This window comes from Carlito syrichta, unplaced genomic scaffold, assembly GCF_000164805.1.
Source record: "Carlito syrichta isolate Samal-C Ts95f unplaced genomic scaffold, Tarsius_syrichta-2.0.1 Scaffold270041, whole genome shotgun sequence".
NCBI classification, from domain to species: domain Eukaryota; kingdom Metazoa; phylum Chordata; class Mammalia; order Primates; family Tarsiidae; genus Carlito; species Carlito syrichta.
This window is the reverse complement of record NW_007214137.1, coordinates 1-24,546: the sequence shown is the minus strand read 5'-3', so window position 1 is coordinate 24,546 and position 24,546 is coordinate 1. Positions and strand designations below refer to the sequence as shown.

Genomic DNA, 24,546 nt, shown 5'->3' with positions numbered 1-24,546 from the left:
CAGCCACCGCACTCCAGTCTGGGCAACAGAGTGAGACTCCAACTCAAAAAAAAAAAAATTATGACAACGTATATGTCTTATCTCCCCATGTTGACAGTTGAGTCACTGCCTTATATTGCCTTACATATGTCACAATTCCTAACACAGTCCTGGATTCATGATTAGCAGTCAACTCATAGTAGTTTAAGTTAAGTATTTTTAATATCACCTGGACAATCACTTGTAGGCCAGCATCAGATATACACCTAGGTTGAGTAATATATATTCAAAATGTAAAAAGCAGAACAAAAAATACAAACACTTATTGAGAACTTTGAATAGACCCAACATATGTTAAGTCACTTTATACTAAAGTAAAATCTGTTTGATTCTGTTTTTATTTTTTATTTGGACAGATTTTACACATAGGAAACTAAGATTTTTTAAGGACAAGATTACAGAATATGTAATAGATATTAGCAACAACTTCTGAAATTGGGTCTTCTGAATCCAGGACCAGAAAACTAGGCCAGTAATGGAATTCCTAGCCTCTGGAAATAGCTGTAAATTAACTGTACTCAATTAGCTTTAATACTCAAAAATTATATTCATTACTTCATAAATGTTATTTAAATGTCACACAAAGTGGACTGACTGACTTCTCTGATGAAGAAAGCATTGCACACATTTCAAATGTGAGTCATTTCTATTCATAGAACTCTTGAAACACAGGTTGGGCAGCTCTCTTCCTCTCTGTACCACAGATCAAAAAAAACCATAAAAATACAGTTTAAAAAGCTCAATAATTTTTGAATATGCTTAAATAAAAAAGGACTATGCTTTTAACTTGTAATTTAATTCAATGTTTAATCACTTTGGGCTTTTAATGTTGACCTGTTAACCAACAAACTATTCATTTACTCCCACTGATGACTTCTACTCATAATTGTATTTCCTACAAATTATTGTTCAAGCATTTCAATGTCATTTATCCATAATTACACAGTCCAGAGAGCCATTCTTACCAAATGGGCATGAAGAGAAAGAAAATAATCTTTGTGGGTAACACACTTTAAAATCACTAATTGTCCTCTCTGTTTATTTTGTAGAACTTAAACCTTTATTCTAAGTGAATAACTGCCAAGATCTTTCCAAATCATTTAAAAGGGGGAAGGAAGAAGAAAAAAATCATTTCATTAAAAGATGGTTCACATCAGAATAGAAGTATAAAGGTAAAAGTACTCACAAAAGAGCTAGAACTATTGTCCTCAAATATACACAAATTATTTTTATCTTATTTCTGGATGTATAAATGTATTAGATACATAACTGAAAGTGAAGGTACTCACAAAAGAACTAGAAATATTGTTCTCCAATATACACAGATTATTTTTCTCTTTTTTCTGGATGCATAAATGCATTCGATGCAGAACTAAGAGATGCAAGAATATGGATATATTATCCATAGCAAAACAACGGATGCTATCTTATGTTTAGATAAACATTTGTCAAGCACCAGGAAGACAAGCACAAAGAGAACAGAGTTCCTTTCCTCCAGGACCCATGACTAGAACAAAAATAGACAGACAAAAATCAGAATTCACTGTGATAAGTGTTAAGACAGAAGGACACTTGGCATCCATGGGTACATAGCCATAGCACACGTCACCCACACCAAGGGAACGGTTGTTTCCAGCAATGCTTCCCAGGAGAGGTGATAATTGAATTGAGTCTTCCGGGATAAGCCAAAGTGGGCCAGATGGCGAAACAGGCAGAGCACCTTAGGCAACAGCAATGATGTATACAACGGTGTGGGATATTCACATAACTCTCCATATGTGGAAAGACCAGTGCAGATGTATAGAAGGTATTGGGGCCTAATAATAGCTTCTTCACCCTGAAGAGTGAGTGGAGACCACCCAGAAAGAGTCCCACAGGCCCTCCCAAAGAACCTAGTGTTCATTCCAAAAATGATGTGGAAACCACCAAAGGAATATTTTGGATGATAACTACGAAAGGGTACTGTTGTGAGACTGTTTTAAGCCCATAGTACACATATTAAGCTAAGGGGAGAGAATTATTAGTGAGATGATGCACTCACTGCATAGGGAGAGAATGAGTCAAGTCCTAAGATGCGCAGGAGTCAGCACATAGGGAAAAAGGGAGCCTGATATGCTCTAGGAACTCAATGGATATCAGACATCTGAAGCACATGACAAGGAGGCATGGCATGACTGGGCAAAATAACATCTGTTTTAAAGGTCTTGAATATTATTCAAAATAGTTATTTAACAAATCTGTGTTTTTAAAGACCACCCAGGATGTTGTGTGAAGACTCCATTTCAGGAAAATGAATGAAAGTATTAAGTCTATGTAGAAAGCTATTGCAATAAAGTAAAATGTCAACATGGTAGTTCAGAGAAGTAGTTTTGGAGGTGTGAATCAGAATTAGTCAGTAGATCTGGAGAGGAGGATTCAAATTTGAGATATCATTTAATCCAAAGGACTGGGTTATTGACTCTAGAGGTAAGGGAGGAGATGTCAATAATATCTCACTGAGCCATAGCTGAAGTAAGTTCAGAGACAAACATGGGCATTTGGGAAAGAAACGAAGAATCCATTTAGTAAATAGTTGTTAAGTACCTACTATGTGCTATGAGTCATACACTGTTCTAACTATGAAAATACAGTAGTGAGCAAAGCAGTTAAAAAAAAAAAAGCCTGCCCTCATTAATTTATGATCTAGTGGTATTTAGTTTTAGACATGTTAAGCTTTAGATGATCATTTTGGAAAGACTACATTTCAGGTATTAAACAGAGTATCCAAGTGTCACCTTGAGTCTGGAGCTTAGAAGAGAGGTATAAAGCTAGATGTATAAAGATATATATAAATAAAAGTCAATAGGAATAGATGAGATTACTTGAGAGAAAGTTTAAATTTATAAATGAAGAATACTTGAGACCAAACCAACAGGAACATCATTTGAAGAGTGGGTGGATAAGGGGAAACCTAAGAGGAGCAAAAGAAGGAAGAAAACCAAAAGTTGAACATATACATTGCTATGGTCTAAATGTGTCCTCCCAAATTCAAATGTTGAAACTTATTCATCAGTGTGATAGAATTAAGAGGTGGAGACTTTAGGAGGTGATTAAATCATGAAGCTGGACCCTCATGGATAAGATTAGTGCTCTTTAAAAAAAAAAGGTACGAGGAAGGTGTTCACCCCTTCTGCTCTTTTGCTACCTGAAGACACAGCAAGAAAAGCCTCACCAGACACCAAATGTCTATACCTTGATCATGCATTTCCCAGCCTCCAAAACTGTGAGAAATAAATTTCTATTGTTTATAAATTACCCAGTTTCAAAGATCATCATCCTAAGTGAACTGACTCAGAAACAGATAACCAAACACTGCATGTTCTCACTCATACGTGGAAGCTAAATGGTCACAAAGATGGAAATAATAGACAACTAGGGACACTAATAAGAAGAAAGGTGGGGGGGGTTAGGGTTCAGAAACTACCTATAAGGCACAATGTTCACTATCTGGGGAATGGGTCACTTGAGACCCAATCCCCACCACTACACAACATGAACATGCATGTGTACCCCCCAAATCTAAAATATTTTTAAATAATAAAATAAATTACCCAATCTTAGTTATTTTGTTTTAGCAGCACAAAGACACACATTTACCCACAAATAAATAAAACAATGCAGTAGAAAGTCCTACTCCTTAGTGCAACTCTTTGTGAACTCATTCCTTTTCATCCCCTGGCTCTTTTCTGCTACTGTTAAGGTCTGGATGGTCCTCTCAGTAACTGCTGTGCTCCAGCCCCATTCCCACTGCTTACCTCATCCCTCTGCCTGCAGAAAGTAGGGTGCATAGCAGCAGAATGTGAGTCATGAGGAAAGTAAGATAGAGGGAAAGCTCTACCCTTTTTTTTTCCTTTAAAATATGTATTTATTTGGACGAGCATGGTGGTTCATGCCTATAATCCCAACACTTTGGGAGACCAAAGCAGGAGAATTACCTGAGCCCAGTAATTCAAGACTAGCCTGAGAAACATAGAGAGACATTATCTCTACAAAAACAAAATCAAAAAATTAGCCAGGAGTGGTGGTGCACACCTGTAAGTCCCACCATCTCAGGAGGCTGAGGTAGAAGGATCTCGAGTCCAGGAAGCGGAGGCTGCAGTGAGCCACGATCATGCCACTGCACTCCACCCTGAGCAACAGAGTGAGACACCAAGTCAAACAAAAAAATATTTTATTTATTTCTGTTGTTTATTTATTTAAAATGTAACTTCAGGGGGTACATATGCAGATTAGTTACATCGGTATATTCCATGATGGTAAGATTTGGACTTCTAGTGAACCTATCACCCAAATAGTGAGCATGGTATTGAACAGGCAGTGCATGACCCCCTGTTGTTTCTCATTTCCCCTTTCTTCCCATCATCAGCTGGACCAGGTTCTCTGGTCAGATGCCATCTCTAACAATAGTAGAAGGTGATAAGTAACCAGAGGAATTAAAGAAAGTTCATCTGCTGCTGATTCCTTCACCTTGCATCTATGCTGGCTCTTTCTGATCCCAGAACATAACTGTGCCAGGGGCACACCTCTGAGCCACAGAAGCGACCCTTAGGGCAGAGGAAGTGAGGATGCCCTACTACTAGTACTTGGTAAGAAAATAATTGAGATGATAGAACCCAAATGGAGAAAGACGTGCTCCTGGCATCCCAAGTTGAAAATGGACCTACTTTCCCACACAATTCATCTTAAACTCAGTGGCTAGCTGCTATACTCCCCTTATCATCAGACAGGAGGTCTAGGGAAAATAGACTTTTGAGGGTTCACCTGGGTACTTAATCAAGAGGTTTTTCAGCATTTCTTTGAAAAAAAACAAATGCATTTTAAGTTCCAAACAGCCAACTTAGAAGGAAAATTTTTGAACCCAAACTATTTATGAATTGGAATCGGTCCAATTTACTACACTACAGAAAAGACTGTGACATGAACAGTAATATAAGGCTATCTAGCAGTCTCAAGAGATGAATGAGGGCATTTGTTACATGCCACTTCTCTTGAGAACCACTTGCTGTGATCCCTTGGATGAAGACAAAACCTGGCAGGGGATCCTGCAAGAGCTTGGTTGTGTGTTTGCACTGTGAACCTTCTGCATCATCCCTGGTCCATCTCCAGTGGTGCTGACTGAGCAGGACACATGTGGCTGCAGGAAGGAAATTGTCAGGGTGATCCTCTGAATGTGCAGATCAGCTGGCTGCATCCACAACTGATCAGCAAACGTTTCCACACTGTCATGAGAAGGAATTGGGCACAAAACTGTACCCAATGCAGAGAAGTGAGTCAACCATTCTTTTGGTACAAGGGTTTAGACTATGGCTAATCAAGGTTATTTGGATGGTGCGATGAACCATACTTTGATTGAAGGTCTTTTCAAGAGGTATCAAAGAAAAGCTAACTTTTTTTTCTATCCAACTAGAGTTTTACTACTACTACTTTGATTCAAAATAAGTGACTGAGAAAAATCAAAGGATAAGGTAAAAACACCCAGGGAACAGTGCATTGTAAGATAAGCGAAAACATCAAATACTTTGTTTCTAGCTCCTGTGAGGATGCCTGGCCACTTCAGCAGACATTGTGCTTAGACCATACAGACCTTAATAAAATACTCTTTCTGTCAGAGCTAATGGCTTCTATGGAATGTCTTTTATATCCACTTCAGTTCACTGCTCCCAAAATATGTAAAAAACCATATACATTTCAGATTAGATAATCATTTTCATAATCATCACTATGGTTTATGCTTTGGTGTAGAGGTGATAGTGATGAGGGAAAGGGCTAATTTTTAATAACATAATTTCCTTTGAGAAAATCAACACAGATATAATGTCCAACTATAAAGAAGCAAGACAAAGACAATAAAACCACTCAGGATCTTAATAAAAGAGATTAATATATGTCTTTCCTAACATTACTTTCCTATGTTGACAAAATTTCATATTTATGTAAAAATATTATAATTCTGTACAAAAAATTTTGTGAATTATTTTTACTTAATATTGTGAGAACATATTTCAGCTATATTAGATATTATTTGACATCATGATAGTATCACAGTATCCCGTGGAAATTATGTATATTTTATATACTAATCCCTTATTTCCCCATATGCAATCTGTTCTTAATATTTTGCTCTCATAAACAATGCAGATGTGAGTATTTTTGAGCACACATTTTTCACTGTTTTTAATTGACAAATAAAATTGTATATATATACAGTACACAACATGATGTTTTGATATATGTATATATGGTGCAATAATTAAATCAAGCTAGTTAACATATCCACATCCTCACCTACTTGTCATTATTTTGTGGTGAGAAGGTTTAAGATTTATTTTCTTAGCAATTTTCAATTATACAATACATTATTATTAACTATAGTCACCATGCTGTACAATAGATTTCCAGAACTTATTCTAGCTAACTAAAACTTTGTGCTTTTTGACCAACATCTCCCCATTCCCCAATCCTCTTCCTCCCAGCCACTGGCAACCACAATTCTACTCTCTCCTAAGAATTCAATTTTTTAGACATGTGGACATGTAAATAAGATCATGCAGCACTTGTCTTTCTGTGCCTGTCTTTTTTTCCTTAGCATATGTCTTACAGGTTCATCTTTGTTGCCACAAAAGACAAAATTTCCTGATTTTTAAAGACTGAATAAAGTTTAAAGTCTGGAAGTATGATACCCCTGTTTTGTTCCTTTTGCTGAGGATTGTTTTCACTATTCATGCTCTTTTTTGTTTCCATATTAATTTCTATAATTTCCAGGTCTGAGAAAAATGATGTTGTTAATTTGATGGGTAATTCATTTAATCTGTAAATTACCTTGGGTAGAATGGACATCTTGACAATACTGTTTCTTCCAATCCATGAGCATAAATTTTTTTGCCATTTGTTTGTGTCATCCTTGATTTCTTTGAGCAGCATTTTGTAGTTCTTGTTGTAAAGATCTTTCACTTCTCTGGTTGGTAGATATCGAGGTATTCCATTTGTGTGTGTGTGTGTGTGGTTATTATTAATAAACCAACCCACTTGCCCATCAAAAGTGGACTATATAAAGAAAATGTGGTACATACACATGATGGAATATTATGCAGCCATAAAGAACAAAATCATAGACTTTGCAGCAAATGAGATGGAGTTGAAGACCATCATACTTAGTGACCTATCACAGAAACGAAAAACTGAATACCGTATGTCCTTACTCATGAGTGGGAACTGCACATTAACCACATTAGCAAAAGGGAGGGATTGGCAGTTGCTGGACACTTCTGGGGTGGGGGGGTGGGGGACAGCACATAATAACACAAAGGGTACCTGGTTCTAAACCTAGGGAAGCAAGGAGCTGTTAGAGGCCCAAACTTCACCTACATGCAGTCCACTTCTGTAGCTAATCCTGACTTGTACCCTACATTTCTATAATAAAATAAAATAAAGAAAAAAAAAAAGACTGAATAGTATTTCATTGAATACAACATTTTCTTTATTCATCATCTATTGATGGTTGATAGACCATTAAGTTGATTCCATATTTTAGCTGTTGTGAATAATGCTGCAATGAACACGGGAGTACAAATATATGTGACATACTAATTTCATTTCCTTTTTTATATGTATCCAGAAATGGGATTGCTGGATCACATGGTAGTACTACTTTAATTATTTGAGAAACTTTTATGCTATTTTCCATAATGACTATACTAATTGACATTTCTACCAACAGTGTACAAAAAGTTCCCCTTTTCTTTACACCCTCGCCAACACTTATCTTTTGTCTTGGATAATAGCCACTCTAACTAGTGTGAGGTAGTATCAAATTGTGGTTTTAATTTGCATTTCCTTGATGATTAGTGATGTTCAACACCTTTTAATACTGTTGGTCATTTGTATGTTTTCTTTTGAGAATTATCTACTCAGGTTTTTTCTCCATTTTTAAATCAGATGATTTGTTTTATTGTTATTGCATTGTTTGAGTTTTTAGCATACTTTATGTGCATATTTATGATTATCTCAAGATGAATTCCTAAAAGTGACATTGCTATATCAAAACATATGAGAGGGACCAAAAAAAAAAACCACTTTTAAAAAATTGTGTATTTATTCTTACATGTTTAAACTTCAGTCACCTTTAAAATACTCTCCATTTGATGCAATGCACCTACTGAGATGCTTTTTCCACTGCTCAAAACAGTTTTTGACTTGTCAATTTTGATGTGTTTTTGTGCGTCTGCTGTTTTTTGTTTCACTTCTTCCACACTGGCAAACATTTCCCTTTGAGCATTTTTTCATTCAGGGAAACAAACAAAAAAAAGTCGCTCAGGGAGAGATAGGGTAAACAGGGAAGGTGGAATGCAGGGATCATGCTGTTTTGGGTCAAAAACCGCTGAACACTCATCTTGGTGTGGATAGGTGTGCTCAGAAATCACCCATCATGAAACGGGCAAATGCACTGAAAGAATCTCCAGAAAAAATTCACTGAAGTTGAACACAGCCTCTCACAACACTAGCTGGTACACTGATGCCAATGGGTTCCTAGAACACTTAACTACAGGGGAATCCTGTACTACAAGGGGCCTGCCCTTAAAAAGATAATTCTGTTTTTTGAGGGTCCTCCCACATGTATCTAGTTCTAGTGTTCCTATAACAAATTACCACAAAATTTGTGTTTTGAAACAACACAAATTTATTATCTTGCAGTTCTGAAGGTCAGAATTTTGACATTAGTTTCACGGGCATAAAATCAGGGTGATGACAGGGCTGCTTCTTTCTGGAGGCTCTGGGAGGAAAATTCATTTCATTGCCTTTTTCAGCTTTTGCAGTTGCCTGTAGTCCCTGGTTTGTGGCCCTTCCTTCCTCTTCAGTCACATCACTCCTATCTCTGCTACCATCATCACATCGCCTTCTTCTCTGACTGACTCCTTCTGCATTCCTCTTATAAGGACCAGTGTGATTACATGGAGCCCATCTGGATAATCCAGGATAATCTCTCTGTTTCAAGATCATTAATTTAATCACATCTGCAAAGTCCCTTTTGCCAAATAAGGTAGCATTCATGGGTTCTAAAAAACTAGAACATGAACATATTTGAAAGTCATTTTTTAGCATACTACTAATGCATTGTTGAGTAGTGTTGATAAAACTGGCTCTCCTTTCAGAAAAAAAAATAGATAACTGACTTATAAACAATATAAAAAATTAATCCTAGACAGATTAATGTAGGGGGAGCAAACTTCTGTAAAGAGAATAAAAAGTTTTGAGTTTACAGGTCACATGGGCTCTGTCATAACTACTCAACTTTGCCATTGGAGGGCAACACAACCACATATAATGCCTAAGCAAATAGACATGGCTGTGCCTCAATAAAATTCTGGTTACAAAAACAAGAAATAGACCAGTTTTGTCCCATGAACCATAGTTTCCTGACCCTGGTCAAAGACACAAATGTGAAAAAATAAAATAAAAACTGCAAAAGTACTAAAAAGCAAATAGGTAAAATTTTATATAGTCTTTGTACAGAAAAGAGTTTCTAAACATAGAATCAAAGGCAGAAACCATAAAAGAAAACATTTGTAGATTTATTATCATGGAGTTTAGAAAATCCCATTAAAGTACTGAAAGGTAAATAACGCATTAAAAAAGAAACAGGTTCTTTGCACCTCTATCAAGAATGTTATCAAGGGAGTCACAAGGGATAAAGCCCCCCTTGAGATGCCAAAATAACCAAAAAATTGCAATTGAGAAGACTCTCATAAATCAGGAAGAAGTATCTTCTGTGTTTTTGCCACAGATAAATATCAGCTACACAAATTAGAAGCAAGCCCGTGTACATGTTAAGCCCATGAAGAGGATGCAATGAATTTCAGTTGCCTCCCTTTCTGTGCTCCAGTTTCATCATCTCTTACACAAAGGTAATAATCCCAGTCTTTCCTACTTCACAGGATGGTTGTGAGAGTTAAATGAGGGGAAAGAATGGGAAACAGCTTTGAAAATTATAAAGAACCAGAATCTAAGTAAAATCCAATTTTAACAAATACTGAATATAATACCCAATTCAATGATATTCCTTTTCCATGACCAGGCTGAAAGCAATGCTATTAATAGTATTGCTTTGATGATGCATGTGGAAGAATTCTCTTTGAAGGAAAAAATCACAAGCTTCTGCCTATGAAGCTTTCCATTTGCTTAACAAAGTTGAGTTTCTCGTGGTACTCCAAAAATGTAAAAAATGTAAAATCTAGACCACATTAACCATTTAATAAACTAAAAGGTTACTCCTGGAGTGTAAGGCTTGGGGAGGGAGAAGAGTTGGAAAACAAGGCAAAAGTGTAAGCAGAACCATAAATCAGTCAGGGCATAATAGCAATGGTAGAAATTTTAGATTTTATCTTGGAAACAATGGGATGCCACTGAAGAGTTTTCAGCAGCTGCAAGATATAAACAGATTTGTGTTTTTAAAAGATCACCTTGGCTTCAGGGCAAAGAATGAATTGGAGAGAACAAAGTGGCAACAAGAAGATAAATGAGAAAGCTTACACAATAGTCCAGGCATAAGTAGAAGGTATCATAAACCAACGTGACAGTAATGGAGGTAGAGAGAAGTATATGGGCTTACAAGTTATCCAAGAATTAAAATCAATAGGACTTGGTGATGGACACAATATGAGGAATGATAAAGAAGTTATCAAGAATGACAACTGGATTTCTGGCTGACAGAATAACCATAGACACTATCTCATCCTTCTCAGAGCAATAATGAGGTAGCTTTGCCAAATTAAAACTGTTAGCACATAATAACAATGACAATAACTAACATGTATTTAGTAGCTGCTTAATGTCTGCCATTGTGGTGAGTACTTTACGTTTTACTTCATTTAAACTACATGACATCATCATGAAACGTGGAAACTGAAACACTGAGGAACTAACATTTGCAAGGTCCACAAGCTACTTAGTGGAATTTTGACCAAACCAGTCACTTCCAGAACCCAAGCTCCTAATAACTTACACGGAGGAAGATGAGTGGGTGAACTCTCCATGACTGAGCAAAGTCAAGCTCAACTAGTGAAGATGAAGAATGTCAGTAAAGATCCTCACATACTAGCAGGAAAAAGGCAACTATAGAAATCTTGGAAGAAAGAGATGGATCTTGGAGCTAATTATTCTCCTTGAGCTTTGTGTCAAAATGAGGGGCTTAATCTCTTTCTGGATTATGTGACTAAGATGTAACACAGAATTAATCATAGAAAAAGTTTTGGCTACTTGGAAGGCTGAGGTGGGGATCACCTGAGACTAGCAAGTTGACACTGGAGTGGTAGTGAGTGTGCTATTGCACTCCAGCCTAGGGGAGAGAGTAAGACTCCAACTGGAAAAAAAAAAGAAAATGAAGTTTATTTTGCTGACTGTGATGGTTAATTTTAGGTGTCAACTTGATTGTGCTATGGGTGGCCAGACATTCATTATTTCTCTCTACATGTATAATTTTTCTGTTTGTTCTGTTTATCTAGAGAACCCTGATTAATTCAGTAACTTATCCATTTATGAATAACACCACTAAAAGGAAATGGGGGAAAAGTTTGGAACTACAGGGCTTGGGAAATTTAAGGCCTTAGGTACTATCTTTACTATATTCTATCAATGGTTGGAATTTTAGAAGGAAGTAGTTCACAGTTTTTAAACAATCTATTCTAATATCTGTTCTAATGTGAGAAATATCTTTCCAGTTTATTTTTTGTGTTATAAATTTTCTACTATATTATTAATATTTATAATACAGCAGTAACTCCATTTTTGATACAAAATAGAAATTTTCTTACCATTAGCTAAAAGACACAGCTCTCTTGCCAATCTCTACCCCCTCAATTCCACAAAGAGGAAGAATATTGCTATTGGTTAGTTATTTCTAAGTACTCAATACAGTCTTGGGAGATGGAAAATAGACAAAATCAAACAAAGAGAAGTCTCTATCTTTAGTCTGTCTTCCCTCACAAGGATAGGGAAAGGATTCAGGAGGTAGCTTTCTGATCTAAAAAGGTCTAATGTTGGTGGGTCAGACCACCTCGCCCCTGAGTACTGGAGCAAGTTTGTACTCTTTTCTTATTGAACTGACTGGCTACACTGGACTTACCTTCCCATAAGTGGTAAAGTCCCCGGTTGTGTGTGTGGCCTTAAGAGTAGAAAGAGAAATTAGCTAGTTGTCCATCCCCCTTACACCCTATACAAATAATATTAGTCATATGACACATCACTCACTAGTGGTTCTCCTTTTGTCTTGGGACCAAATCCTAATACTCATTGTTGATGCTTTTGCTGGCCATTGCCCTATATGAACATATTCATGCAAAAGAGCACCCAGTTAAGATCAAGATTCATGTGACCCTGGATCTTCTGACTAAAAATTATCTTAAAATCAACCGCACCTTTTAAAATAATTCTTTCAAAACATAACCAAATCTTTAAAAACCAGTTATTATATATTTTTAATTATAAATGTATTATTAATTGTGAAAAAGTCTTTGGTTTTGCTTTGTGAAGTATTAGTTGGGTATTTTCCCAAACTAAACAAGTTTGAAATATATTACCATAGGCTATACAATAAAACCTTATTAATTTGCAATTCCAAATTAATAAGAGTATTAAAAAGATTGTCAAATATTTTTAAAGTGGACAAACTATTCTTTTACCTGCCTTTTATTCTGGTTAGTAACATGGTTCTCATTTTAAGACTCTATCCCCCCTCACTCTCACTCTCAGGTCATGTAGTTCTAGGTGGCTATTCACAATCTGGTTAATAAGAATGCTACTTCCCTGGTCATAGTAACTACTTCAGTGGCCCAAACAGTTTATGACTCAAATGGAGCAGTGCCAAAGTTAATCCTGAAGCTTCTTCTCTAGCTTTTCATTCAGTTATTCAAATGACAAACGTTTTCTAAAAACCTACCACGTGTCCAGGCAGTCTTCTAGGCAATGGAGATTTGTTATTAAAAAGGAAACTTCCTGCCCCCATTATGTATATATTCTCCCAGAAGAACCAGTAAAATAAATAAAATAAATATAAGTAAACCATATGTAATATATTTGATAATGTTATCTAAAATATATTAGATAATATTATCTAAAAAATAAAAGGAGGAATGTGAAATACACTATGTCCCCTACCTACAGATGAGTTCCATTCTGAGAGTGCATTCATAAGTCCTATTTGTTTGTAAGTTCACCAAAGTTATCCTACGTACCCAACTAACTATCCTGGCTATATAGTACTATACCAGCCTCATCACCACTGCTTTCACACTGGCTTGAAATAAAGATACTATAAACAAAGATACAGTATACAGTACTATAAAGTACACAAAAACTCCACCACTTGTAGAGGAGGCATGCATGTAATAATGTATGCCAGACATGAACTAACTTATGTGATTGGACATGCAGATGCACATTTTCATCTTTGCAAGTTCTCAACTTGAAGATTCGTATGTAGGGGACTTAATGTAATGATGAGAGAATGTTGAATTTGCTCAGGGGTCAAATAGCCATTGGGAACAAGGCATTTTCTTTTATCTAGAGCTACAAAGCTCCATTTCTGTCCCTGTGAGGGGAGACTGACTGGAAATAAAACCAACTCAGGGAAAGCAGAACTAAGAATCACAAAGAAACAAAGTCTTAGTGACTTCATTGGAGCACCTGGACTCAGCTGTGCCTCAAGTTTTTTTCAGTTACATGAGGCAATAAATGCTCTTAATTTTTTGTTTGAATGGGGTTTTCTGTCACTTGCCACCAAAAAGACCTGACTAATGCCAACACTTTCAAGTATATATAGAAACTTAAAATACCTTACAATGTGTTTCTAACTGGAGTTCCTGCTGTACTTAGATTATTGAATAGCTAGAACTCATTTCTAATTAGCAGTATACATTTACATGTAAACATCTAAAATTAAAAGACCTTTAAAACAGCATGTTCACTTAAATGTGTTTAAACAAGTTCCTTAAAGTGTGGTTTATACTATTAATTTAAGGAACCCTTTTGTAAAGACTGCTCCAAGGTTACTCTTGTTCAGATTAGCGAGATTTTAGCAGATGCGTTCCTACCATTGTGTCTAGAATGGTTGTACAATGTATTTTGGACTCTACAGAGTCCAAAATACATTGTACAACCATTAGACAGAATTGAGAAAAATCTCCACCTTATTTTTTGTTGTTGGGGTTGGTTATATTTTGGGGATCACATAGCTAAGGACCGATTTCCATCTGCTTAGAAGGAAAAACCAGTCATCCTGCCACCCTGAGGGATTCAAGGATACAAGGACCAAGCTCATTGGTATTAACTCAACTGTGTAAATATGACCTGACAAAATATGCCAGCTAACTACAACCACAATGCTATATTGAAACTTGTCTAAATTTAAGATTACAAAAAGCAACAAATAGGGTTTTAATTTTCCTGTAATCCCGCACCTTTGGGAGGCTGAGGTGAGTGGATTGCCTGAGCCCGTGGGTTCGAGACCCATCTGGGCAACTTGGCGAGACCTCATCTCTACAATAAATCAAAAAAAAAATTACCCGGGCGGGGTAGCGCACGCCTGTAGTTCCAGCTACTTGGAAGGCTGAGGCAGAAGGATCACCGGAGCCCAGCAGGTCGAGGCTACGGTGGCCGGGAGTGGCCACTGCACTCCGGTCTGGGCGACACAGTGAGATGCCAACTCAAAAAAATAATAAAAATAAAAAAATAATTTTCTTCATTCCCTCTTCCTCTATTTCTCCCCTCTGTTTAATCTTCCTTCTTTCCCAGCCCTAAATAAAAACAAAACACAACAAAGCAACAACAAAATGACAGTCTCTCTCCCCTACAGCCCAACATCTCTTGAGAGCACACATTCACATACATATCAGGTTGTCGAGCAGGACTTCTGCTCCTCCAGAACCTATCAGGGGACCCAAGTATGGGACAAAGAGATGATAAGAACCCCACGTTGTAAGGGAACCATAAACAGTTGGGAGTGGACATCTCCTTTAAGACTTATTAAAGGGAAGCTAATGTCACCCTACCATTTTGGCCATCCCCAGAGCAGAGCCCACCTCAGGTTATGTAAGTGGCAAAGGAGATTCAAAGGAATCCTGAGATGGAGCTAAGTCATCAGCCTGGTGGGTTGAACATGGCCTTTTTTCTTCTCCTTTCTATAGAGGGGAATGCAAAACTCATTCTCTCCACAAGGAGGTCTGCCTAAGTAATGATCAGTTGCCTGTAAGAAGGTGCAGCTGGCTTCCTTTTCCCAAGTTGAATGTCTGCATATGCAGACATTGTTTCTGTCTGAGCAGTGGAAAGAAGAAAGAGAAGAGAGTAGAAAATCAGGTGGTGAGAAGAACATCATTTGTAAGTTTCCTCCAGATAACTGGATTCTGAGGAAGGTAATTGGCTTAAATCAACTTTCTGGCACCCCACCCAAGACCAATCTCAAAGTGGCTACTAAGGGGATGGCAAACCCAGGTGGGGCTTCCACACTGGGAAACTTCAGAGGAAATGCCTTCTCCAGGGCTCCAGTGATCTCACACAAGCATCTTGGGACAGAGAATCAAATCAGCAAGTATTATCCAGAGAGGCAGCAACATCCAACAGAGGATGCAAGTGCGCAGTTAAGTAAAAAGTTTGTTGCACTTCTTGCCTCGCCTCTTCTACCTGCCGTAACACCGAGAGAATATAAAATAAGAATGAGAGAAAAGGAGCAGACCCTATACTCCAAGTGCATAGAGAGTGAGGAAGGAAGGAAATGTTACATGAGTAGGAAACTGAAGTTTTAAACTGGATTAATTAGGACTGGCCTTGTAAATGTCTGAAATTAACTGGAAAACTATGGTACCCAAGGTGTAAAGGATAGGATAAAAGATTCATCAGAATACAGATGAAGATAGTGACTATAGAAAAATGAAGTCCATTTGAGTCAGACTTCTGTCGGGAAGGTTTGCATCTCCCGAAACTCCCTAAAAATGTACCTCATTCATTTTTCTTTTCTTTTCTTTTCTTTTTTTGAGTTGGAGTCTCACTCTGTCGCCCAGACTGGAGTGCAGTGGCCTCTCCTGGCCACCGCAGCCTCGACCTGCTGGGCTCCGGCGATCCTTCCGCCTCAGCCTTCCGAGTAGCCAGAATTACAGGCATGCGCTACCACACCCGGTTGATTTTTTGATTTATTGTAGAGATGAGGTCTTGCTGCCCAGGCAGGTCTCGAACCCGCGGGCTTAGGCAATCCGCTCACCTCAGCCTCCCAAAGGCGCGAGATTACAGGCTGAGCCACCGAGCCCGGCTACCTCATTCATTTTTATAGCCCCGTGGCAAACTGACACACCACACCAGCTCAGGTTTTTCATGAAATCCCCAAATAATATTTTGTGGTGATAAGTACTAGTGGAAGTCAGAGACCCTCGCCAATATTGAGGAAATTCAAGATCCCTGGAAAGGAGGAAGAAAAATCATAATATACACTAGAAAATGAGATTTCATAAGACCCTGGGATAAATAAAGCTTTTAAAATGTTGAGCAACATTGAGATTTAAAAGTTTGGGTTCAATCAGAGCAAAAGTTTTCAACAATTTTTTAAATTTCTTCTGTTATTTGAGGGCAAAAACTATATTCTAATCTCTATACTAGGAACTTAATGGGCATTTTGCCTGATGTTACACACTTGTTTTATTCAGCTTAAACAATAATTGATTCTAACTTTACACATTGAGTTTATATAACAGGAAATGTTGTATTATATTTGAATATTTCTGCCCATGAGTTTGACATCTTGAAGTTTCAGAGACTGAACTAAAAGTCAAAAGCCTAAGATTTTAGTTTAAGCAGTTGAGAGGATACCTATGGTTTTGTCTGCCCAGCAACATCCCCTTCTGGGACTGGCTGCCCATCTTTTCTTTCAGGAAAAAACTTCCTAAAATATGTGCTCACACAAACATACACATGTATGTGTACTTGCATGCCCACCACATACACACATATATACAGCACACAGACACACACATATGTCCCTGGCTTCTCTGATCAAGGCAAAGCTGCATCTTCCCACATGACCTTGCCTTCTGGCCTTGATAGTTGGTAAAGGAGTGAAAAGTGACGAGCTGGGACAATCACAATGTAAACCCCCCCCCCATGGGCACTGTGTACTGTCCTTAGTCTGCTAGGTAAACCCAGCAGGACTTTGTGAGGCCTTCCTTGATTATTTTTTGAAAAGAACACAGAGCTCCTTTCTTTGGTGGTAGAAAATAGAAGTCCGTATTATACCAGAAGATGCCAATGACCATATAAAAGAAGGCAATAAGGAATAGGAGAAGGTGAAGCCAATACAATCAGGGTGAGAGACTGAGGGGTAAGTCCTGAGCGCATTGGACCCCTAGAGGGAGTCACATCCAAGGCCAGTGCCTTCCTACCCATCCTGCAGTGTGATTACCAGAATTCATAAATCCCCAATTTTGTCTAAGTATGTGTGCAAAGGATTTCAGTCTCTTAAAACCAAATAATTTAAGAATAATAAAGCTACACAAAAATGCCATGTCACAGGTCTGGTTTGTATTCCAACACAAGGGAATGAGAGAGAGAAGAAAAGGGAGGAGTAGTCATCTAGAAGAAACAGGAAAGGAGAAAGGCAAGAGGAGATGGAGAAGGGAAAGAACTGTTAATGACTGATCAGATGACAGAACAGCAGAGATCTAAAAATATATTGCTGGATAAAGAGGAACTGTTAGGACATGAAACTGGGCTCTAGAAAGCTTCATCCTACATCAAAGAACAGACTTTATAGAAAATGTCCCAGAGCTAAGTCAGTCTTAGGGAAATAGGAATCATGCAAAGAGAGGCCCTGATGTCTCAAAAAGATCTACACACCACAGTTACAAGAATGACCTACCAGAATTTTTAATCACAATCTTAACAATGGAACTCTTTCTTCTAAGAAATATTACTTTGGATACAAATAAACAATAGAGATAAAAGCAGTGAATTCATCACTTGAACGATCAAGTCTTTAGTGCTTGATAAATTCCCCCAAAGACTTCATTGTTTGTGGAGCCCTGAAGTCCCTCTAGGAAACATTTGGATTTGGGGGAGCACGATGTGAACACCACTGACCAGGAACCCACTCCTGTTCATCTGCTTGTTCCTCACACCCTCTACCATGCTTAAAGACAGCCTGAGACATTTTAGCAACCACAAAAATAGTACACATAATGCAGTACTTGAAAAAAACATGGAATTTAGATACAGATACTTAGTACTTTTAAAAGAAAAAAAACCATATCTAAACTAGTTTATATAAACCACTTTTTTCTTATTTATTCCCACCAAATTTCTATGTTCAGAACAATGGCAATGGTGTTTTTATCAGTCATACCCCGCATCCTAGTTTTTCTCAGAAATTTTCATTTATATTTAATGCCTATATCTCGTAATTTCTTGAAAAGGACAAAGACAGAAGTCCAGTCAAGGCCATAAGACTGTTTTCTCCTGAGAAACTGTCAGCCAAATTTCTCAGGGAGGAACTGGAAATGAAATGAGAGACATTGATAAATTTCCCTGCTGAACAATCAATAAAAGCCCCACCATCCTGCTCAGACTCCCACTGTGGAAGCAAGAACCGTAATTACATTGTCAAAAATTCAAGTTGCTCAGGCTGACAGCAACCCTCTTGAAGAGTGACAAGTGATTGGCACTCAGTTTGGGGTGGTGAACCCGGACTGGCAAACAGGTGGGTAGAGGCACAAGCAAGAGTGAAATTTCCTTATTGACTACCACTACTCAAACCCCAGACTGCCACTCTGGAGGCATCCTGAGACCCTTTAGTCATACTACCATATCAAAGGGAGCAGCTGACAGAACTTACTAAACAATATGAACTCCACCAGAGACTCAGAGCATGCCCATCCCCATCCACTTCCCAACAGAGCAAAGAAAGATGGCACTGTGTGTGGGTGTGTGTACATGCAGGTGTGTGTATGTGAGTATAGGTGCATGTGAGTTTTTCTACATTCAAAGGAAGACATGAAATGTGCTTTCAACTCCATCTTTTCTTGTGACAGCTGAACAGCCAAGCCCATTTGTTTAGCGATTTAGTCTATGAAAAAAATCAGCTGGAGCACTGGGTTTCAAAGGGCAATAATGAAAAATGAGATGGGAGGGAGGGGGGAAAGCGATCCTACTGACACGCAGACCCGCTTGTGTGATTCTATATAATCTGAGCTGGAGTTAAACTAGAATCCATCATCCCACTTATTGCTAGATATTAGGAACCAAATGCCTGTCCATAGCCTTGTTTACTGGGCAGTACCCTCCTTCTGGCTACCCAGGGGCCCATGAAAATAGTTTCCAAGCAGCCTCCACTGTAACCACACCTGAGAACAGTGGAGATCCACTGCTGGGAAGCAGCTGCACCACCAGAGATTAAAATCTAAAGGTGTTCACTGGGTGGTGGGAACAGAAGATGCCTGGGAATGTTATCACTGCATGATCTCCAAAGCTAAAACCCCCTCCTACTCAGATGAAAAGAGATAGAAAAGAAAATAAATAAGGAGAGAACTTGCTAGACAGAGCTGGCTTCATGCCAAATTTTGAAAGGGAAGCCTCCAACTCTCCACCCCCAATTTTCTCACCCCTAAAAGAAAATAAGGTAATTGGCACTGGGGACTCAGGGCTTTTGGAAAAAGAACATACTCAAAATAGCAATCACTAACACTGCTTGCATGTTTCATGTGCCCAATACTCTGGAGCATTTTATGAGCAGTAAGTCTATGAGGTGGGGACTGGGTTTTTCTGTTTTTATAGATTTGTCCAAGGTCATGGCTAATAAGTGGTATAACCATTCTGATTTCTGATTCCAAAACTATTCACCACTGAAATCAGTATACCTCTGAGTGTAGTCCAGGGGTCACCTGAATCAAATCACATGAGGGTCCCATTGAAATGCACATCACTGGGCCCAGAAATCTAGATTTTAAAAATCTCCCAAGAAAAGACTTCTGTGCACCCAACTTGGTGAATCTCCTCACTACTTCATCCTGGGAAGCCGAGTGGATGCCAGGTCATTAGGGATTTCCTGGGTGAAAGGCAGTGAATCAAGTTGCTCTCTGTTTTGCATACTTGACAGCTAAAGAAAATTAGTTTTTCCCTAAAGCCCTGGTGTCGCCAGATCCACCTTTGGCCCTGATAAAAGGCCAGTGAAATGATGTAATGATTTTACCCATGATATACCACCGTGCCGGAGGGGAAATCAGTTTGAGACCTCAGGTGGTGAGAGAGCAGTGAAGGGAGAGGATTGATGAGACGCATGTAGGACTGAGTCTCTGAAAGAGACATCAAGAAGGGAATCCCTCTCACTCAAATGGCTAAGGTCTTTTCTACATAGTATTTGTTTTTCAAATGAGCAGCATCACATCAGAGAGGAAACAGCTTGATGACAAAAGCCTGTGTTCAGCATGTATGCTTCATGATTCAGATGTGATCCTGGTCACTCCTCTGTTAGGGGGCTTTAGGGAATGGGTTAAACAGTTCTTGATAATGGCCTAATCTGAGAATGCAGGGAAGGAGGGGGCAGAGGAAGAGGAGGGAGAAGATAGAAACAAGGAAAGCAGACGGAGAGGAGGTTTCATTCTCAATATCCAGTAACCTCACACAGCTCGAGTAGCAACATTTTTCTTAACTTTCAGAATTTTTACATGTCAGAAGCATCGACTTTGCTTTAATTGCTTCATATTGACTGTAAGCAATGGCACTAGGGACTTTCTTAACTTGACATTTGCTTAATCACAAAGGCTTACAAGCCCAGTGTACGTTTGACATAGAGGTGCATAAGGGTGTGTATATGAACTCTTTCGCTGATTCTTCATACCAGAGCATGAGAATAAGGAGAGCTTGGAATGAAAGAGGAAGAGACACAGTAGAGTTTTCATTTTCCCTCACTTGAGTTCAATTTCTAGTAAGAGATGTGCTATCTGCATCGGATAGGACAGTGGCTCTTAAAACTGAGGACCTTGAACATCCAATGCAATACTATGAGAAAATGACGGATGGTACAGGGAAACTATGGGGGGGAGGGGGATGGGATTAACAGTAGCAAATATCTGTCGGGGGATGGGAAAACACTTCTTATCTACATGGTGCCTGAATGAAACGTCATTGTACACCTAACCCTTAACTGTACCCCACAAAACCATAATAAAAAATACTGATTAATGAAAAAAAAAAAAAACTGAGGACCCCTGCTAGGCCCCAGGATTCTCAGAATGATCTGTGAGCTGGCTGAAACACCTTTGGCTGCCCTCTTGTTCTGCAGATGTTTTGTTGTTGTTGTTTTTTCATTGGTAAGCAGTAGCACATTAGGTTGGTGACCTAAGTGTACATTAGACTCCAGCAAATATTTGACACCATGGTCGATGTGGGAACAGATCCTGGGCTACAAAATCAGTGAAGGTGCTTGCTGATGAAGACAATAGAGGAGACCCCCTCAGAAGAAGATAATAAGGATCAATATAGTAGACATTCTGAATTTCTGTCCAATGGGCTGTGGGTTTGCTTGCTTGTTTTCTTTAATATGGAACGCTTCACAAGTATGTGTGTCATCCTTGCACAGGGGCCATGCTAATCTTCTCTGTATTATTCCAATTTTAGTTTATGTGCCACCAAAGCGAGCACGGGTTCGTTTTTGTTTTTTTTTAACTTACAAAATGTGATCCCCCAGTGTCAGGCACATGGCTAGCCATTAGTGAACACTTAATAAATGCTTGAGGAGACTTGCTTCCTCTCATAGTAAGCTGAAAGAGGCAAGAGAGTGTTTTTTGATAGACAATGATTGAGGCCCGCAGTCTTTAATAGAGCCTGGACAGAGAAAAATGGCCAACTCCTCAGCACAGCTGCATGTTCACATCTAAAGCAATTCTATGGTAAGTGGGTTTTATTTTATAATGCCAATATAGAAATGCCAATGTAGATGATATTATGTTTTCTGGAGATTGTTTCACTAACTGGAGACCACATTTCTGAGCTGGCTTTGGTTCATACTACACAACCAAAAGGATGTAGGTATCCACTGAGATATACTTAACATTCATTATTGTATACTTACATTTTACAGCTGATACTAAGGATGATCCTGACACAGTAATTTCCTGGTTCTTAAGAGGAAAAAAATATTCATCTTGCAAAGTGAAAATAGATGATCAGAAGGGCCAGCAAAGTTGGAGAAGAAACACACTGTAGTCTATGTAGTCTATCCCGTTTTCTCCTAGATGTCCTTAAACATTCAACCTGTCTGTAAGAAGATTCTAAATAGAACTGTAATTAGACCCTGTTGGGGGTCAAGGGAGAGAAAGTGGTTCAACAACAACGTAATGAAGTTGTCTCCATTTGGTTTGATTTGAGATGCCAGCCTATCGCGTGTCGAGAGACAGCAGTGCATGCTCAGTAACTGCATCAATCAGTTTTCACTAGGTTATACAGCAGTTACAAATGTAAATCTCAGTGACTTCCAACAACCAAGGCTTATTCCCCACTCACATGCATGACAGCAGGTCAGTCAGCTGCAGTGCTGGCCCACATTGTCTTTATTCTCAAGCTGAAAGAACTGCCCCTATGTAGGGCAGGTAATTCTCAAGACAGGGGAAATGTGCAAAATGGAGGAAGCATCACAACAGTTCAAAACTTCCACTTGACCATGCAGTCCATCATTTCTGCCAACATTTTCACTGGCCAAAGCAAGTACCTGGCTAAACTTACTGTCAGTGGGGTAGGGAAGTTGGACCATCCACAGAGAGGCACTAAAGTCACCTGACAGTGGGATGAGGTGTACAGCATCCTCTCACAGGAGGAAAGTAAATAATTGGAAACTGTAGTACACTCTGCCACAGGAATCATAACAATCTTGTTTGTTATTTAAGGAGATAGTGCCGCGTTCTAATTGACCTTGTTGCCTTGGAAACTGATAACCAATAATTTGTAACTAGTTGTATCATTTTCCACTGCCACAAGATGCCTCACTCACCATGCAGGGAAAGAGTTCCGTTCCTCACAGCCAGGAACTTGACTCCGTAGGGAAAGAAAGGGGCTGAATGGGAACTTCCAAAGAGTTTGATCTGAGCTTTGCCTTGGAAGGGTTTGTCCTCGGATCCAATCCGGAGTTCTCCACCATCAGAAACAAGGATGGCATGGGCCCTGAGCTCGATGGGTCCTGGAGCCATGAAAATCAGCTTGCCCCCTAAAAGACATAGAGAAAATTGTCAGTCCCTGGGAGGTACTCACCCTGTTTCCACAGTTCCAAAGGCTCACCCTGTTTTCACAGTTCCAATGTCTGACAAAATCCCCTTCTGTAGGAATTTAGACTTACACTTTATTTTGTATTCTAGCAGCACAGTAGGGTAGATCAGGCACCCAGGAGTAGAAGCACTGTATTACCAAGCCAGCTTAGGTTAGCTATTACAATTCTCTGCAGCTTTATTTATATTTCTTATGACAATAATTTAAATGTCCAGCAATCTAGGGCTGATTAAATAAGAAATGAGAAGTCCACTACCTTTGCCATTTAGCAACAGACAAAATCAGCTTATAAAATTAAGTTTAAAAAAAAACTGGGAAATGTACAAGAAATAAGAATAGAGGAAAATGTGCCAAATTTATAAGAATTATAGTAAAAGTAAGTACAGTTAGGGCTAGCATCATAGCATTTGTAGCATTTTAGCTGACTAGTATCCATTATTCTTTCTTTTGATAATAGACCCTAATTTCCTTGAGAAATTGTTCTGCTCCATTGAATAGAACTGAGGGAATAGTCAATCAAGATGTCTTGTCCTAGCATAGGCAGAGTTGCATACTCAGGCTTCGGAAGGAAGATGGAGTAAAAGGGAAGAGAAATAGAAAGTGTTAAGAGCTCATTAATTTCAGTGGTGGCATTCCAAGGAGCCTGGGAAGAGTTCCTGCTTCTGAGACCCTCCCACGTGGCAGTCTCCCCCCACCAAATGCTTTGATTCTTATTTACCTCTGTGCCTGATTCTCAAGGCTGTTTTTCATTGATTAGTAAGCTACCCAATACCTTCTCAATAAATTTCCTATTTTTGAAGAAAAGTTGGTTTCTGTTACTGACAACCAAATAACCTTAACTAATACAGATATCATTTTGCTCTGATGTCCAAATATTCTGTAAAATAGGAATATTAATTTATGATAAAATGATTTCATATTGAGAGTAAATAATTAAAATATTCAAAAGATACTTTCCTCTTGACAATACCCTTCTTCAAAAGTATTTAGAATATTTACATTTAACACTATTTTCTCAACAATGTCAAAACAAAGCATCCAATATAAATAAACACTTTAACCTGAATAAGCTATTAAATCAGTCCCTCTCCTGTAAATTTTTGGCAAAAGCACTGGACTAGACTCTCCTGTTCTATAACAAAGTAGTCAGATTTGTGAATTTATATTAGAAACACGAGAGATTCT

General features: G+C 38.5%; 1 protein-coding gene across 1 annotated transcript in view; it reads right to left on the bottom strand.

The window, feature by feature from the left end:
• LOC110595111 (fibrocystin-like) overlaps nt 1–23,302 on the bottom strand; it is a gene marked incomplete at both ends in the record, with an annotated part of 106,712 nt that extends 83,410 nt beyond the window's left edge. The window contains one exon of the mRNA XM_021709642.1: nt 23,090–23,302. Coding sequence (XP_021565317.1) covers nt 23,090–23,302 — 213 coding nt within the window. The remainder of the gene's footprint in view (nt 1–23,089) is intronic.
• Nucleotides 23,303–24,546: the final 1,244 nt, after the last annotated feature.